The 18,615-nt window shown below is 41.4% G+C and overlaps 1 protein-coding gene across 2 annotated transcripts in view; it reads right to left on the reverse strand.

The window, feature by feature from the left end:
• ELOVL5 (ELOVL fatty acid elongase 5) overlaps window positions 1-18,615 on the reverse strand; it is a 39,328-nt gene that overhangs the window by 11,088 nt on the left and 9,625 nt on the right. The window contains exons 2-3 of one of the 2 annotated variants that reach the window (XM_054279635.1): window positions 5,512-5,580; window positions 3,454-3,641 (exon numbers count right to left, since the gene is read on the reverse strand). In XM_054279635.1, the coding sequence (XP_054135610.1) occupies window positions 3,454-3,641; window positions 5,512-5,569 (246 nt within the window). In that variant the 5' untranslated portion in view covers window positions 5,570-5,580. The remainder of the gene's footprint in view (window positions 1-3,453; window positions 3,642-5,511; window positions 5,581-18,615) is intronic. The other variant, XM_054279636.1, reaches the window with a different exon arrangement.

Below are 18,615 nucleotides of genomic sequence, written 5' to 3' on the forward strand. Positions count from 1 at the left end.
GAATGAAGAGAAACAGAAGTTGAGGTTGATCAAAGCAAGCAAATGCCTGCACAGATACAGAATTTTATCTTTACATGAATGCAGTTACCCCAGGGCAGAGATAAGAGCTTCAGGAGGGTGGAGAAAGAAAGGGGAGAGGAAAGAGCAGCCTAGCTGCCACCCATGGCTCTTGTGACACAGCACCTCTGCACAGAGTCCCCTGCTTCCTACACTTTTCCTACAGCCTATGCAACACCACACTCATCAGGAAAATCTAAGACTTTTCTCAGGCAGATTCAGTAGGGAATTTTTCAGATGAAGAAAAGAGACAGTAAAGAGATCACTTTAAAAAGTGAGCCTTCACCATTGACCAGTTTTCTCTAATGTAAGCCCAGGTGCTCCAGATCACTTGGCCAGTTTTGCTAACAAACCCCCAAAATTACACAGGTCTGTGTGCAGTGTAACTGGGTACCTGGCACTCCCCCCTAGCTAAGTTCCCCAGCTGAGACTCAAGCACAGAGGCAGGGGCCCTTGCATGGGCAGGGGTCACAGCCTTGTGATGCCAGCACAGAGCAGCAGCACGGGCAAGCAGTGCTGCCTCTGCTCCTGCAGCTCCCCCAGACACAGCCATGCCAGCCCATACCCTGTAACCCCACTGCCAGCCCCTGCCAGGCACCTTCACCACGCAGGAAGCCATTCCTTTATGCCCCAGCCTGAGACATAAGAGTGTTATTTCTCCTTAAAGTCCAAGCACTGTAGATTTTTACAGAATAAAGCATTGTTTGTCCCTAAAGAACATCCTGTCCTCCTGAAGTATGTGACAAATTAGCCTGGAAAAACCTCTCCAGCTCCCCTAGATCTGCCTTGTCTGTTATATTGTCTGGGACAACAGCAGTCCTCTTCTCTGCGAGTACCAAAACCCAGCCAAGTCATTAAATATCCTAACAAAAAAGGTATAGCAAGCACAGACAGAAACTATTAGGAATTCCACATAACAAGTCTAAAATTTCTAGTGATTTTAGACCAAAGTACACAACACCTAGAGTTACACAAATCCTATGATGCCAAATTTCCCCATGTTACTGCTTACAATCATTCAGACATAAAAGTCAGAAAACCAAGCAGGTCATTCTTTTCATCCCAGTTGGGAGGATACCTCACTTTAACATCTTGTTTTGGTCACATAATATGCAAACTGAGCTGTGATGCTATGAATCATGACCTGAATCACCATAGCTGTAGCTCAGGAAAAACTTCAAAGTAGGGTTTCAGGTGTACTGTACACAAGCTATTAAAGCAACTTCTTTTCAGACACGCTACTAAACAAGTTCATAAATGGTGACATTTTTGATTTTTCCTCACAGTAGGATTGAAAAATTTTAATCCAACTGAAACTCAAAATGGAGTTTTGAGAGTTCCTTACAACAAGGAGGAGAACAGGGAGTTACTCAAGTTTTCTGAATGCTGTTCCTCATCATTCTGTCTTAAAAAAAAGTAAGCGCACTATAAAGTACTGATATATGGCTAATCCTTCAAAGGAAAATTTCCAAGACTGATGAGATATGAGCAAGGGTATCACATGCTGTGCAGGTACTTCAGATAGAGAACATACCTAGAGGTGCAAGAACCCATTTTCCCCTATGTCCTTTGGTTCTCTCCCTGCAAACACCAAGCACTGTGGTGCTATGTCAGCATGGCTCTCTGCTTTGCAGCATTTTTATGGGATCAGTCCCTTGTTGCAGGGCATCACTTGCCCTCAAATTCAGCTTGTAAGTGCTGCCAACCACATTTTATTGCCACTATAATGTGTTTAATCATCTTCATAATGCTCTAGGCTTTGTGTATGCCCATTTACAAGGAGAAGGCATATTTACAATACTAATGAACAGTTCCATATGGATAATACTAGATTAAGAGCAACACTCAATTTCACATGAAGTATTTCATTATATAGGAAGGAGGGGTCAATATTCACTGCATTTTAGTTCTGTCATTGCTCCACAATATAAAATAATATTTATCTGGTTACAAGTATGAGGACTTCTTCAGCATATAATGAACAGTCCTCCCTTGGAAACCAGTTTATTGTTAGCAAGAAAAAGACATTTATAAGATCAACAGTTTGGGTATTTTCTCTTGTTTAAATTTACCAGCAGGTTTTGTAACAGAGCAGAATGTTACAGTAATTTAGAAACTATGAGTATTATTCCAAGTATTCACACTTGGTACAACTGAAGAAAAGTCTGCACTTCTAAACTCTCAATAACATTACTGGAGGTTAAAACAACAGATCATTATATAACTGTAAATAATACTTGCATCAAATAATGCAGATGGACATTGAAGTCAACATCAACACTACATTTAGACAAATGAAACTGATCAACACACATATTTGCTGGATTAGAACACCCTGACAAGGAGTTTAGAAATGTAAGCACATCAAGAACACAAGTACTTCCAAGTACCTACTGAATCCAAAATTGCTCCCAACTGAACAATTAAGTATCAAATTTCTTAATAAACCAACCCAATAAATTTTGAGTAGACAATTCACTACACAAGAGAAATAACTTTGAATCTTTGAATTTAAATCATGTCATCTCTAAACACTCACCTTGTAAAACACTATAGAATTAACTACAAACTTAAAGGAGATTTGCAGCTTATATACACTTCTAAGCTCATGCAAAAAAAAAAAAAATATTAGTAGTTTTAGTCCTAGGCTCCTAGGCTGCATTTGAAAAGACTGTAGTGAAAGAATTGAAAAGAGGATGTTGAAAATGAAATATCTCCTTACAGAAAGAAGAAATACTTTGGTTAAAAGTGTGCCACAATATTCTGTACATTAAAGCAAAAGAGTAATTTTCTGACCACATCATTATTTACACTACCATAGTTCTTCATTTTCACTTGAACAAAAACAGGCAGTTCTGAGTAAAAGCAGCTAAAGAGCTCTTTGGGAAAGTGGAGACTTAACACTGCCCAAATATTTGGGTTTTTATGAAAGGAAATAAGTCCACAGAAAGGTCAATTCAGTCTGAAATCTATTTGTATGTTTAGATTTTTAAGCTCAAAGAAACAGATGAATCACAATGGCATTGTTTCAGCAACATTTTTTTCCCAGCAAAACTTTGTCCACCAGCACAATCACATGGAACAAGGCGACATTACTGAAGGAGTAGCCAAGTTCATGCTGAAAGATCAAGACTTCACTTCCACTGACTGAGCAAAGTGCATTTCAAACATTGCTACCCAAGGTCAGCAGAGATATTTAAGGCAAGGTTTGTTTCACACATCCTTAGAGGTAACATTACAATTAGGGTTTTCTCCCCAGACAAGTGACATTGAAAATGGTTGCACCATTTCTGCAGATGCTTCCTGAATTCAGAGGCACTGCTCTACTTTCAACATGAGCCAACGTAATGAAAACAGATACTGCAAAATAAGCCTGAGCAACCCTCTCTCTCTTACCTCATAAAACATATACAGAGAAAGCAGTGTGAGTCCAAGGTTGTAGATCACTAGAATACCCCTGCATGAGAACGGCTGCTTATTCCGCATGTACTTTGGTCCTAGCCATACAATTAGTAAGTACAAGGCTGAGAAGATAAAGGTAGGTGTATAGTTCTCCAGAAGCAGCCATCCTTTTACTCTGGGGTCTGAAACAAACAAACAAAAACATACAAACACTTAGATTTTGTAAGGAGAGAATTCAATACAACTAAAAATAGTTGTACCCAAAATTATTCCAGTGCTGGAACACCAAAGAAAGACAAAGGAAGTATAGCAAGCCCTTTTACTAATGGCCACGTTGCTAATTACAAACAACATTTTATTTACGCATTTAAGAAAGCAGAAATAATTCTTTTCCTAAGGCAAAACTATTCTTAAGTTATTACCACTATTATTTTTAAATACTCATTACCATTCAGAACTGTCACGCACTTGAATACCACAGATAATTATAAAGAAAAGTTTCAACAAATCTCTCCCCTTTATTTTCTCAAACCAACCCTTCCTGATGGTACACATCTTATTTCCTAGTCAGCAAACCTAGGAGTGAAGCAGACACCTCTGTAGTTATAGGTGGATGATCCTGATAATTATTTTCCAGTCAATCCTAACACAATTAGACTTATGTTTGTGCTATTAGAAAGAATTAAATTCTGGAGTCCTTGTATGAGCAATGGAACACAGAGCAGTCAGTCCTGCCTGAGAAACCAGTCTGGCTGGCAATGCAGCAGCTTCTCAGGGAAAGCACTTAAACAACCCTCAATCAGAGAATTTTAGGGAACTCCTCGGAACATGAGTGTGATCCTTTTGAACCACATCTGTGTTGTCCACACCCAGCAACAGCCCAGTACCTCACTCCTCTCACTAAAGTCAGCCTGAAGTACTGAAACCAAGTTAACCAAACTATGAATGAACAATTCAAGTATTGCTGTCATTCACAGTCTTGACTTAATTTTACAGGAGTCATACATGGATCCTGAATGTATGAAAGGAGGCCTTAAAGCTGTAGGTTGGAAAGTAGGTAGGCAAGGCAGGGAATTGTTTGGATTTGCCACCTTTATGGTTCATGATTTTTCTCATACAGCAAACAGAGACCATATGCCAGCACATGCAGTATGTTAAATTAGCCTGGATGTTCTGATGTAAACAGGCCTAGTATGGAGAGAGAGACAACAAGGGCACTGAGATACTAATAAAGGAAACAGAAAACACACTTAGAAGAATCAGAGGCTTGTTCCATCTCCTGTGGACTTTCTCCTGAGAAGAAGGGGCACCATCACTGGATCTTGAGTGGGACAGAGAAAAGGTATTACTGCAGCAGTCAGAAGAAGAAAGCACATGCCACTGAGCAGCACTGCTCTGCACACTCTGTGCAGGATGCAGCCATTTAATCCCCCTGGCCAGAACCAGGTGGAACTGGACCATCCTACCCAAGCCTGCAGCATGAGGCCACTGCTTGTCCTGGTACCACAGTCTCTGGCTTCCTCACACTGACCAGGACTGCAGTTCTCCACCTGCAGAGATTTTCCCTGGGTAAAACCTACCAAACCTTTAGCTTCTTCAAAAAAGAATGGTTTCAAAGAAGCAGTGTTTCCCAAAAACTACAGATATTTTTAGTGAAAAATTTCAGAGAAGATCTAGTTATGAAGGCAAGAGTATTTTTTATTTCATTAAATGCAAATTAAAGTGGCTTTTTAGAATAAAAGCTATTAAATTAAAAAAAAAAAGCAGCAAAGATCTGAGTGAGGTAAGTCACCCACTAAGACAAACAACATGAGCTTAACTGACAGTAAGAATGACCTCTTCAGGTCAAAAGATCAGGAGAATTGAATACATTCTTATTAATTACAGTGTCAGACATTTTGATGCTTTGCAGATCCTAAAGAAAGTAGTCACCTGTCAATGTCAAGTTAGAGGAAAAATGTTTCTTATGTTCTAATAAGATCAGTTTAATTTATGCATTTATTATATTATTTTTATTTATGCATTTATTTATTAGCTTTTGAGAAATCTTACCTCTGGGTCCAAGCCAAACATCAAAGTAACTATTGATTGTTTTATCCACAAGTTCCATTATACAACCTACTGAAATGGAAAGAAAAGGAGAAAGTTAGTATTTCTGCTCAGGAAAATAGTTTACTGTTCAGCATCTGAACACATACTGTTAGGGTTAACAAAGAAAATACTAGTATGCAAAAATTCTAGCAAACACAATGGACTTTCTCAGGATATATTAAGTACATAAAGCTTATTCTAGTCTCAGAGAGTCATTGGTGTACAAGCTACATTTCCCACTGAAGTAATTAATCACAGAAGCTTAAAATAATGAGCTCAGATTAACCTGAAGTTCTTTCTAGTTCTGTATTTTGTACACGTAAATAAAAACCAGTATCTTGAAAGATCCCTCAATGAGGAGGAGGACTGGACTTTGAGAAAGCCAGCAACATTGAAATTTTCAGATAAAGACTATGAAGCTATTTTAACAAAGAGTCTCAAACAACTAGCAAGGCTAGCTAGGGAAGAGGAGAGAAGGAGGAATAAAATAAAGAGTGGCTCTGCTATCACCTGCAGATAGGTGACTGATTACAGCTCTGATTAACAGCCCGTAAAACCAAGAGATCAACAGTCACCAGTGAGAGAGGGCTACAGAGTCCAGGGAGAAATTACAGCATCTCCTGACATGAGCATCTCCAGTTCCAGAAACTGCTTGCTGCTACGACATTACCAGGTAAAATTCATCCAACATCAGTAGAGTGATTCAAATGTCACCTGTCAGGCCCTCACACAGCCACTGTTTGTGGGTAGCACCTGGTCTGTACATGGAGGCACCCACGTTGTGGTACCTCACTATGGCTAAAGCAGGAGAGAAGCAGCAACACTGGCCACAAGCAGGGACAACTGTGCACAAAGCTGTTCTCAAGAGGAAGTAATTTTCTTTTTGATTAAGAAAAAACAAACAAAAAATAACCACCAAAACACCAAACCAAAAAACCAAACCCCCAATTCTCACAATTTCTTCTTTTCTATCCAGAACTGTACTGTACCTTCACTAATAAAATTTTATCCACTTCTAATAGAATGGTATTCGCTTTGTGGTGTTTCTATACTAATACTAATATTAAGAACAATTTTTAGCTATGAGAAAATAACATCAGCAACACAAGCTGTCAGTATACCACAGCACCAACCAAAACAATTACACAAGCTTATATGTACTTGTTAAGAAAAAAAAGTTGGTATATTATTTTTTTTTTAGTTCCACCAAAATAAATATCTCCCTTCTACCTGTGCAAATCCCATCTCTAGGGGATTTCTGATTTATGCAAATTAAATGAATCATATATCCTCTGGTTTTAGTCAGCTGGAACTGAAACCTCAATTTCATCCAAGTCCAACAAGAAAAGCCAAGCAGGATCCAAATTATGCTTTCTCCCCAGTCCCAAATGGAACGGGGAGCCAGTGCTGGAAGGCCTGCAGGGGCTTTGATTTCCCATGGGACCAAGCAAATGCAAGGGGCTTGGGTCATGCATTTCCACTCTGTGGTCTTCTCCCCCTCCACTGAGGGCGCCAGTCAGGAGGCCAGCACCTCCCTGAGCTCCCTGGGCACTCCTGCCTGCACCTCCACCCACCGTGCCCTGCAGGGCCCACAGAGACACACTGAAGAGACTTTCACTTCCATGTCACAGTGCTTGGGACTACAGAAAGCCACGGGAACATTACTGGAATCTGGTCAGCAGGCACAAACAAAAGGGCTTGATTGAAATTCCCACAAGTGTTAAAAGTGTTTTGCAGCCCTAATTCGTACTGGTTTTATTTTCTGACTTAGCAAGCCCAGCCCAAGAAAGCAAACACTTCAGAATAAAGTGCATTTTTGGGATTATGTCACGTCACCAGCTATGGTACTATGAGCACTTGTGTGAATGGCCACACCACTGGCACACTGGTGTCCCACGAATAAGGAAACATAACTTGTGTCACCAGAAGCACAAACATCAGGAAGACTGTGAGAAATGAATATATAATTACAAGGAGAACAAAAGATATTTAGAGAAAGCACCTTTTTTATCATCCCATCATTTTTTTTCATTTGTCAGCTATTAAATATTGCCACGAACCCACTCCCTGCTGGATGATTCATTTTGTTGTTTGAGATCCCCACTTAAACAATTTGTTGCTCTTTTGATCCAGTACTAATTGGCTTAGTTATGCAGCACTGCATCAGCCAATAATCTGCATCTGACTTTAACCTTGCTTCTCACAGGCAAAGGTTTCAGATGGCAGAGACTAGTACAAAACCAAAGGTTTGTTATACTAAAAAATACAAAAAAGCTCATGCCAGAAGTGACTTGCTACATACATAGCTACATTTATGTACACTAAAAATGCATACATGTAAATCAAACAAGTTAGAAACCAGAAACAAACTCTGCCTAGCTATAGTAAAGACAGCAAGAAATGAAAGTCCACATTGAAGTCCTCCATAAAACTGAAAGAAAAACTCATTGCCCAAGAGGAGGAGGCTCCCTGCAGAGGTCTCAGCTTTTTTGGGCTGGTACCCCAAAGCAGCTTTTTGTGCCAGCATTATCCGATAGCAGATTGTAAAAGACACAGCAAAGGAAAAACTACTCCTGGTGTCGATTTCCAGAATTTGCAGAAAAAGAAATTGTTTCAAAAGGAACTCATTTGTGTAACAGAAAAACAGAAGGAAACAATCTGCTTTTGTTCGAGAGGGGGTCATGTGAAAATGCATCAAGTCTCCTGCCAACAGCCACACAACATTAAACACTGCTTCAACAGCAGCAACTACAAGGGTTCTTTTTAAATTAGAATAGTTTCCCAATTCAGAGAAACATCGACTCCCAGAAAAATTAAACCAGTGGCCATTTGAAACACTGTGATTGGCCTATTTCCTAATACTGACAGTAAGGTAAGCAAATTCTGCAGCTGACCGCACACATGAGAACATCAGCAGCTCCTTTACCTACAAGTCATCCCACAACAAGGCACACTATTCGCAGAATCATGGAATGGTTTGGTTTGGAAGAGACCTCTGAAGCTTATCTAGTCCAACCACCTCACCATCTTCCACTCAAGGTGCTCAGAGCCCCATCCAATCTTGGAAGTTTTTGTGCATGGGGCATCTACCACCTCCATGACCAACTTGTTCCAGTGCTCCAATGTCCTCACTGAAAAAACTTCTTCCTTACATCTAGTCTAAATCTGCCTTCTAGTTCAAAACCATTGTCCCTTGTCCTAACCCTACAGTCCCCATTAAAAAGTTTGTACCCATTTTCCTTGTAGGCCCTTTAGGTACTGGAAGGCCACAATAAGATCTCCCTGGAGCCTTCTCTTTTCCAGGCTGAGCAGCTTCACCTTGCTCAGCTTGTCTCCACAGGGAGAGATGCTCCAGCTCTCTAACCTCCTCTGGATCTATTTTAACATGTCCATGTCTTTCCTGTGCTGAGGACCCCAGAGCTGGATACAGCACTGCAGGTAGGGTCTCACCAGAGCAGAAGGGCAGAATCTCTCCCTCATCCTACTGGCCACGCTGCTTTGGATGCAGCCCAGGACACAGCTGGCTTTCTGGGCTGCAAGCACATGTTGCCAGCTCTCCTCTACCAGTTCCCCCAAGACCTTCTCAGCAGGGCTGCTCTCAATCCCTCCATCTCCAAACCATGCTGATGGCTGTGGACTTCCCCAGCCCAGGAACAGAACCTCACACTTGGCCTTGCTGAACCTCATGTGGCTCCCAAGACTCACTTCTTGAGCCTGTCCAGGTCCCTTTGGATGGCACCTCAGGCAGGTCAACCACACCCCTCACCTTGGTGTTGCCAAACTTGCTGAGGGCGCACTCAATCCCACTGTCCATGTCACTGATGGGGACACTGAACAGTACTGGTCCCTCCATGGACCCCTGAGGGACACCACTCTGGCCATCAGAGTCGCTGACCACTCCTCTCTGGAGGTGGTCATCCAACCAATTGCTTTTCCAGTGAACAATCCACCCATCAAATCCATATGTCTCCAATTTATAGAGAAGGATGTTGTGGGGCACTGTGTCAAAGGCCTTGTAGAAAATGACTGATTACATCCACAGCCCTATTCAGTACCTACAGTCAGGGAAAAAACACCCAGTTGGGCCACACAATGCTTTTTAAAACACGTACCTCTATATACATCAGTTATTTTTTCCTAACCTGCCTTTCTACAATGGAAAAATAAATCATCCTCTCTGCCACCAATTTCTACCAGCGCAATAAGGCACTTGACCAGGGCAAATTGGATCAGAGTCTGGAAGACATTTCACTCCTTCAAGTCCAAGTATCTAATCCAGAAAAAAACCCTATCTGATGCTTTAACAAACAAAATTACTGGACTTTAATTCTGCAACACAAACATAACAAAGGGTAAACTTGTACCTTGCCCCAACAAATTAAGCAACATCATTATAATACTACATTTTCAATAATCCTCTGGATTTTGACAGGTTTTTTTGGATCTTTTGTTATCCTGGGTTCATTTCTGGCACTATGAGCTGAGACAGCCACCATGCTCCAGCAACCACACAAATATTTGGGCAGAAGATGTGAAGCTCTGCCCTACTGCTCAGTCCAGGCATTGATAGCCCTGGTGCTTCTTGGTGTAACAATCAAAAATACAGTTTAAAGCCTACACAGAAACATGCTTTTCTTGTAGAATACATTTCAAAAATTTATTTATAGAAAGTGTTTCATACAGGCTACCAGCAATGACAGCCTGCTCTTCAAATGCATGTAAACTACTCTCTGAGGAAATGGCTACTACATACTGGAGGATTTCAACCAGCTTCTGCCCTTCAAAGGAAATTCTCCCCTATGCTTTCCACAAAAATGCATTCTAGAGGGTTTATGCTATGAAGTAATTTAAGAATTCTTCATCACATTTTGATGGTGTTTCTTTAGTTTCTTCTTGGAGTAATTTTCCAGGTGTAAAGATGACGCATAAAAGTATAAAGGTTTGCTTTCTATCTCATGGCACCCTTTTTAAGCAAATCAAACAGCAGCAGCAAAAAAAAAAAAAAAAAAATAAAAATTAAGCTGAAAGCTCAAAGCACTGGGAGCCTGCTCCCTTTCAGAAGCATCCTCCAGCTCTCACCCGGCTGCTCAAGAACTCCCTGAAACAGATCCCAGTTTTCACAGCTAAGTGCCTGAACTTGAGTTCTAATAAAATCCCCAAAATAGGCATCTAAATAATTGTTCTGGCTTCTGAGAGAAATGTGCTGTCAGGCCTGGCTGCTCAGCCTTTTTGGAAAACAGCCACTTTCTGTTCTTAAATTAGGACTTCGAAGCCTAAATTTAGGCACTTGCTTTTGCTTTTGGAAATCTTGATTTGTGTTTTCTCTTTAAAGTAATGTTTCCCAGCCCCTGCCACTGCAGAGGTGACTCCTCTTGTTCCTCCAAAAGTACAAACTATCCCTCCTCCAAAAACCCAGTGATCACACTGCTGTTTGCTTTTGTAGACGTACTGGAATTGAAAATGTTGGGCTGCTTGAGAACTGGAAGACAACACTGCTAATCAAAGCTGTCACCGTTTTCTGTCCATTGCCAAAGCTGCCCAGTTTCTCCTTTCAATTCCCCAAGCCCTAACCACCCCCTGAATGTGTTCCCTTTGCCTTTCAGCTTCCTGCCAACTCCAGATTACCCTTTTCTTCCTTTTCTGAACACCCTCGTAGGGCCCAACCACGCTCAGTGTTAGCAATAGAAAGGACTTCAGAATAAGCTATAGTCCATATTGATCTGAAAGTGGAGGTGTATTATTTTATGGCAAACCAGGTGAAGCATGGGTGCTGCAGATTTTGCACTTAAGTTTTGTTAAAATACAAGAAGATATTTTTAAACTTTATTTTGAATCTCTGTCTTTAGCAATGTGATTCAGATTTTTGGCCCCCTGGCATCAGCAGCAAACCCTCCAGGACCCACAGTGCTGAGCTTTCACACTCACCAGCAGCACCAGCACAAGAAAGTTTAGAAATCATTAATTTGTATACAATTCAGAGAAGTGTAACAAATGTGGGACAAAGGAGAGAAGTTAGTTTCAAACAGTTTAACCTCAGTGGGATTTCAAACCATTTGAAAATACACGGTTTAAAGAAAGACTTTGGGAAGGGGTGTATATAGGGGGTAATATATAGGAGAAATTATATCATGAAATTACATGTATATATATTACATATATATATATATTTTATATATATATATATGTGATTTCATGACATTACTTCTCCTGTCATTCCATTCCCTCAAATCCTTCAGTAATAGTTACCTTATTACATAAAGAGAGATGTGGTAAGAAAGTATTTTACAGAACAGAAAGAAATACAAGAAAGAATACTGCAAAACAGAATAACTAATTGCACTCAGTACACAATACCTGATGAAATCAGAATCTAATGATCTTCAGATAGGCAAGTTAATAGAAATTATAGGTTCTTGCAATTTTATTTACACCTTCAGCAGATCTAAAATAGCTCAAATTAGGATTTGACTGTCCTAGGATTAGAACACATGAAATTCATCCCCTTGCACCCAACAGCTCTTGATGTGGCATGGGATGACTTCAGACAGAGGGAAAACACCAAGGGTGATGGTCAATCAGGAAGAGCAAGTTAGAAACAAGCACCCAAACACACTCATGGAAGTGTTAAGAATCAGAGAAAAATGGTTCATGACTGCCTCTACATGCCAGAAGGATGTATCCAGCATCCTTCTACAAACAAGGACGTTTCGTGCTGCAGAGCCCCCTGAGCAGCAGCAGATCTGGCATCACTCAGCACTGTGGTTTTCACAAGAGGATGCATTTTCCTGCTATGAAGTGTCCAGGGGGTAAATCCTGTCCCTGCACCCTGTGCCCATACCCCAGCACTGGGATCCTGGAAACCTCCTCACTGCTGCCAGCTTACAGCCCGTGCTGTGACAGCAACACAGCCAGGACTGAAGGAGCATCTACAGAAATAAAATGTGGAGGAAGGAAAGGCAAAGCATGCAGGTTTATTTCAACTGCTGGAATTGTAATATACAGCAATGACACTGCAGAGAACTTCTGCCTAGGGTTTAAGAACTGCTTCCTTTTTATGTAAAAAAAAGGAAAGTGAAAACAGAAGAGTTAAACAGAAGAGAGTGTCTGTAACAAACTAGGTTAGATGAAATAGGGGGAATATGTACATGGCACAAGAGCAGCAAGGTTGACTTTTTGTAAGAAAAGCCAAAGCACAGCATCTGCTAGATAGCTGAGCTCAAAGCCCCCCTCCCAAAGCACTATGGGCAGTGTTTATTAGCAGCTACTTTTTGAACCTGAAGCTCCATCTTTTTACAAAAGCTGTGCTTGCATTGTAATTGAGAACTTGGAGGTCCTGGCTGATGACCAGTTGAGTCTGAGTGAGCAGTGCCCTGGCAGCCAGGAGGGCCAATCCTGTCCTGGGGGGCATCAGGGACAGCACCACCAGCCAGGCAAGGGAGGGGATTGTCCTGCTCTGCTCTGCATTGGGCAGCCTCACCTTGAGCCCTGGGGGCAGTTTTGAGTGCCACACTATATAAAAGATATTTTAACTATTTGAGAGCTTCCAAAGGAGGGCAACCAAGATGGTGAAGGGCCTTGAGAAGAGGCTGTATGAGGAGCAGCTGAGGCACTGGGTCTGTTCAGCCTGGAGGAGACTGAGGGGAGACCTCACTGCAGTTACAGCTCCTTGTGAGGGGAGGAGGAGGGGCAGGCACTGATCTCTGCTCTGTGGTGACAGTGACAGGAACAGAGGGAATGGCCTGAAGCTGTGCCACGGGAGATGTAGGTTGGATATTAGGAAAAGGTTCCTCACCCAGAGGGTGGGTGGGCACTGGAACAGCTCCCCAGGGCAGTGGGCACAGCACAGCCTGACAGAGTTTGAGAAGTGTCTGGACAATGCTCTCGGGTACTGGGTGTGACTCCTGGGGATGGTGCTGTGCAGGGCCAGGAGTTGGACTTCATGATCCTTGTGGGTCAGTTTCACCTCAGCTTATTCTGTGATAACTGCAACTCACAATTGAAAATTAGCCTCAGGAGGCCTGGGAAGCTAAAGAGAGCTGAGAAGATGAAGGGAAAAAAGCTAAGTCCAGCCTGCCATAAGGATTTTACCTTTCATTTCTGGCTTCATATCTTTCATTCAAAAGCCACCTGCAAGAAAGCCTGAACATTTTTTTCTCTCCTTTAATAATGGGATTCCTGTAATCTCTGTGATTACAGAGGAGAAAAGGTTACATTCCCCAAAGCCTATTTTAATGAGCCTTCTTGGTCAAAACAATGCATTTTCTAACAACAGAACCAAAGAGACTACAGTCAGTAAGACCAAAAATGGAGAAGCCCAGCCTTGCAGGACCATTGCATTCAAGAGCACTGTGTACTCAAGACAGTAAGCTTCAACTTAACTTTTCTTTAAATGCCCATGCCTCATAATTGCATAATAAAATTTAAAAACAAGTAGGAAAAAAGAGTGACAAGTGGGACTTTCCATGCACATGTCCCTCATTTCCTCCAACACCTGCAGCTGCACTACCAAATCTGAACACCAAGAACATTTGTCATCCACCTGCCACTTCCTCCTGCCAAAATCCTGCACTGAGCTCTGAACCCAGGGGACATCTCAAGAATGAAACTCAAAGCATGGAGATATGTAACTCTTGGTTACCTCCTTTGCATTTAGTAGCTTGACACATGAAAGTTTGCCATCTAATTTAAAAAAGTACTTAAAATTCTCCTGCACATGTGAAATACTGTACAAAGCAAAAAATGGCTGTGTGCAGTTATTCTGTAAACAAAGCTTAGCTATAAAAAGGTTATCTAAGGTTCACATGCTGACTAGATACAGCAATCCAATGAAAAGTGGAGGAATTAGAAGACCATGAAAGCTGAGCATGACAGTCACAAAGGTAATGCTACACCATGCAAATCTGACTTGTACAGGGATAAGAGTGCACATAAAACCTGAATTAAGATGCCCTGCTAAGATGTGAAACTACAACCCCTGTGTTCAGGTGGGTAACTGACACCTTTCAGAGGACCACTTGTGTTTTGGAAACCAGATCACACTGAAAAAGCACACAAACAAGTCACCCTTAGGCAAGCTACACTATGTTAAGTATTTATTTATGTGCTTACTCTATTTCCAATGCTTGTGGGGTCGTACCTGGAGTGCTGTGGGAGAAGTGAAATTCTCTGGAGAGCCCCAGCACACAAAATTGCGTGCAATACACTGAAGTAGTTTCACTCCTCAAATTAATTTCTGCAACTTTACCTAAAATTAGAAAGTATGCATACTGGCAATATAAATACACCCCATTTCTTTATACAGTCACCCATGCTATGAGAAGTCAATCTTAAAACTTTCCTATGTTCTGGCTGCACACCTGTGAGACCCTGTGTGGCTACAGCTGTACCAATACTTGGTGCCTTCGTTTTAAGATGCTGAACAATCATGCCAGACTGCACCATCATACATAAGTAAACAGTACTAACAGAGGTCAGGCAGGTATGAATGACAGCTAACTTTAAATAAAAGGAACCAAAAAAAAAATCCTCCTTTACCCATCATTCTGAGAAGTAAAAAAAGAAAAAAATTACTTTAGGTACAAGTGTTGTGCCATGGTATTGTACTGCTCAGAACAGAATCCTCACCATTATATGCCCTGTTAAACCCCTTGCTTTCAAAACAGTAAATAAAAAGGAAAAAAGCTCATTATTCAGAAAATCAACTACCTTTAAGATCTAACTGCCTTTCTAAAGGAAAAAGGTGCTAACACTATAGAAAGCAAGTTTTTGACCTTGTTCCTGCCGAGGTTGCAGAAGGAGTACTGAAAGTGATGACATGTCCCAGCATAGGGACAGAAAGCAAAGAGTCAGGAGATTTCTTGCAGGTGCATTTGTCAGATCGTTCCCCCATACCTTTCCCTTGTGGTACAACACTTCACACATCTGTAAATTGCTATTGTTGCCAAAGCCATGCAGCCAGCTGATGGCATTTCGGTTATAGAAGCTCAGGACTGCAAAGCCTGGTGAGTCCTGAGGAGCTGAACATCCTTGCCTGTACCAGACCCATGTCAAACCAAGTTCTGCTGAGAATTTTTGGGGTACCAAATCATTGCTGTAACAAAGGGCCACATGAAACTGACTCCTGGAGTAGTTAGAAAATAAAGCACTGGTACCTGCACATTTCCTTTGTTTGATTTTGGCAGCACTTTCTGAAATGTTACCTCATCAAAAGACCCTGCTCCAGGAGGCAAGTACTGCGGTTTCTTATATTTTATTATTTGTTTTAAGGGTAGAAAGACCAGCCAACCAATTAAAAGGAAATTCTGTAATGGTACAGCTGTGTGTGATCTTATCACTTGCTCTTTCTATGAACTTTAAATAGACTATTGGAGGAAAAAAACTCCACATATCTGACAACTTCCAAAATGTTTTCTGCAAACTCATAATATAAAGGCTTCAGTTACTTGCAGAAGTCAGGCAGGGAATTCTAGGAAAAGGTACCTTTCCTCCAAAGTTTAGCCACTCTTTTCTTTCAATAAGAGGTATCAAATTCTTGGTGCAGTGAAACCCTGCTGCCATTAAAGTCTGTTCCAAGGAAGAACACAGCTAAACTGAGCCCCCAGCTCCAGCACCAAGATGCAGAAGGTTTTGCTTAATTTGCTTCCTACTTTCACAAGCACTGGTACAACAGCAGGGTCAGCACTGTAACTTGATGTAATGTATCTGCTTTAAATACAGGGACAAAGCAATATCCAGCCAAACAGCAGGTGACAGGTTTCCTTCCCAACCCTGCAGCTATCCCATTCTCTGCAGGGCAGCAATCCCCTGGAAAAGGGGGCCCCAGACGTGCCTCCTCTGCCTCACAATGTGTGCAAAGCCTCTTAAACACCATCTTCAGCAACTCACTCTCCTAAAGATAAGCATCTCCATCCATCCACTTGTGATGCCAGCTCATGCCCATCAGCAGCCCTCAGGCCCAGAGTGATCACATCACCTGATCCTTGCTCTGCCTTCTCCATTCAGCCTGGTCCATCTATAACCAACCATAACCACATAACCATCCACACTGCCATACCCAGGGCGTGTGCAGGAACAAGGAACACACAAGAACAGATGTGACACAGCTGCAAGGCTGCTTTCATTCCTTCCCTACTCTCTACCAGGTCTTGGTGGAAGGAACCTGAAAAACTGAAGTAGCCCCAAAGAAACCAACCAAGCAAGAAGATCAGCTCCCAGCTGGGTCCATCCCACTGCAGATTTACTGCAGGAGAAGCAGCAGCATGGTGAGAACATGTGGGTGATGAAGAGGTCTTACATGGCTGAAGATGAGCACAGCCAACACACTGCACCCAGCAAGGAACCACAGCAGCAAGAAAGACAAATGAAACAGACAATGCAAGATGTAGAACATCTAATGCAGAACTCTAAAATGCTATTAAGAGGAGGCCAAAATAAAATGCATTGCACAACCAACATTTTACATAGAGGAATGGTTCTAGCGGAAAGTACAAAATTTGCAGAAAAAAGAAAGCACAAAGTAACAAAAGGATATGTCAGGCAGAGCTAGCTTAGAAGATTTCTTAATTATAATTGTAGCAGCATGAACTGACAGATTATTGCACTGTAAAAAGCAAACACCAAAAAAAATCCCAACCTTGATATGTTCAAACTATGAAAGAGACAGATTTTAGGATGTGTTAGCCTGTTTCTGTCTTGATAACTGTAGGGCTAAGGATGGTCTCAAGGCAGGCTGGGCAAGGGAAGGGGGAACAAGGTAACCATCAAGAGAGCAAACACATGAAGAACCAACTTGAATGTTTTATTCAATCACAGCTAAAGTATTCCAACAGAAATGGTGCTAATGAAAATAAATACACAGAAAAAGACTGAAATAAAAAGCTAAGCAGACCGTGGATATGACGAAAACCTCTTGCTACACCCTGGCCTGAGGGGCTTGAGGACAGAGGGGAAGAATCTCCCCTATTTCGCAGCTTTGTGTGTTATACCCTAAGAAACATGTTGTGCTGTAAGAAACAGCAAACCACAACCCTACCAATGATTTCAGACACATCTTGAACACAGGAACCCAAGACTAAATTTCAGTTGGAAGTTTAACTTTCTGATAATACCAAGTGTTTTTCACTTGATGCCCAAAGCTTATTATTAAATTTGTTAGATGACAAAAACACATTGCTGTGCAATTGGTGATTTACACATAGGAAACAATGCTGACTGCAGCAAAGTGAAAACCTAACTTACAGTGTGTAAGTGCTCATGTTCTGCCAGGAGCGAAAGGACAGAATCAAGTAGTGTTTCATCACCAACACTTGTAAAGCAACTCTTTAAACTGTGGGCAAAAGACGTGCTTTTTAGCCTCTATATTAAGACTCTACACATTAATTATAAAAATGTCAACATATTAGAAGTTGCTCAGCAAGTAAACCCTGAATACACTCTGAGTACTATTCTGAGTGTACCTATTTCATACATGTTTTGTACAGACTGTGTAGGATACACAATAATGTTTCAGGCAATTAAATTGCTTACTCATGTCAGCAGCTCTCTCAAAGTCTTCCCCTCTGGAATCTCACCACAACCACATCTCTATTTTTACTGTGTGCTAACAGGAAAACATGTTTTTGTGCAAAAACCTCTTTCATTAAGCAATTTTTCAAGTGCCAAAACACCATTCCTATAGTTGCAGGTTATTTTTCCACAATGTTCTTATCTCTGTGTAATACAAGCCCTCCACACAGATGTGTCATCTCTAAACCAAACAGCAGCGAAAGGACCCTTCAATTAAACAGACCTGTTATTCTTGACCAGGGAGTTTTAAATGCTCAAGTTCATATTCCCACACTGGAACTGGTATGTGGTGGAGGAATAAGGGTAGGGTAAAAAACAAAAATTAACAACTACCAAAAAACCTTCATTAATATTCTACTCTCATGTTAATGATTGACATTAATTTGGTAAGAATCTTAGAAGAGCAGTGATGCTGTACAGTGAGGATGTGCCAGAACCACCAATGGCTGATTAAGCTTCATTGGTTCAGTGCAAAACCCAGCCTTGCTCCTCCGTTCTGCA

Source organism: Melozone crissalis, unplaced genomic scaffold, assembly GCF_028551555.1.
Source record: "Melozone crissalis strain CALT ecotype California unplaced genomic scaffold, PUWL_Pcris_2 ptg000027l_1, whole genome shotgun sequence".
Classification (NCBI taxonomy): Eukaryota; Metazoa; Chordata; class Aves; order Passeriformes; family Passerellidae; genus Melozone; species Melozone crissalis.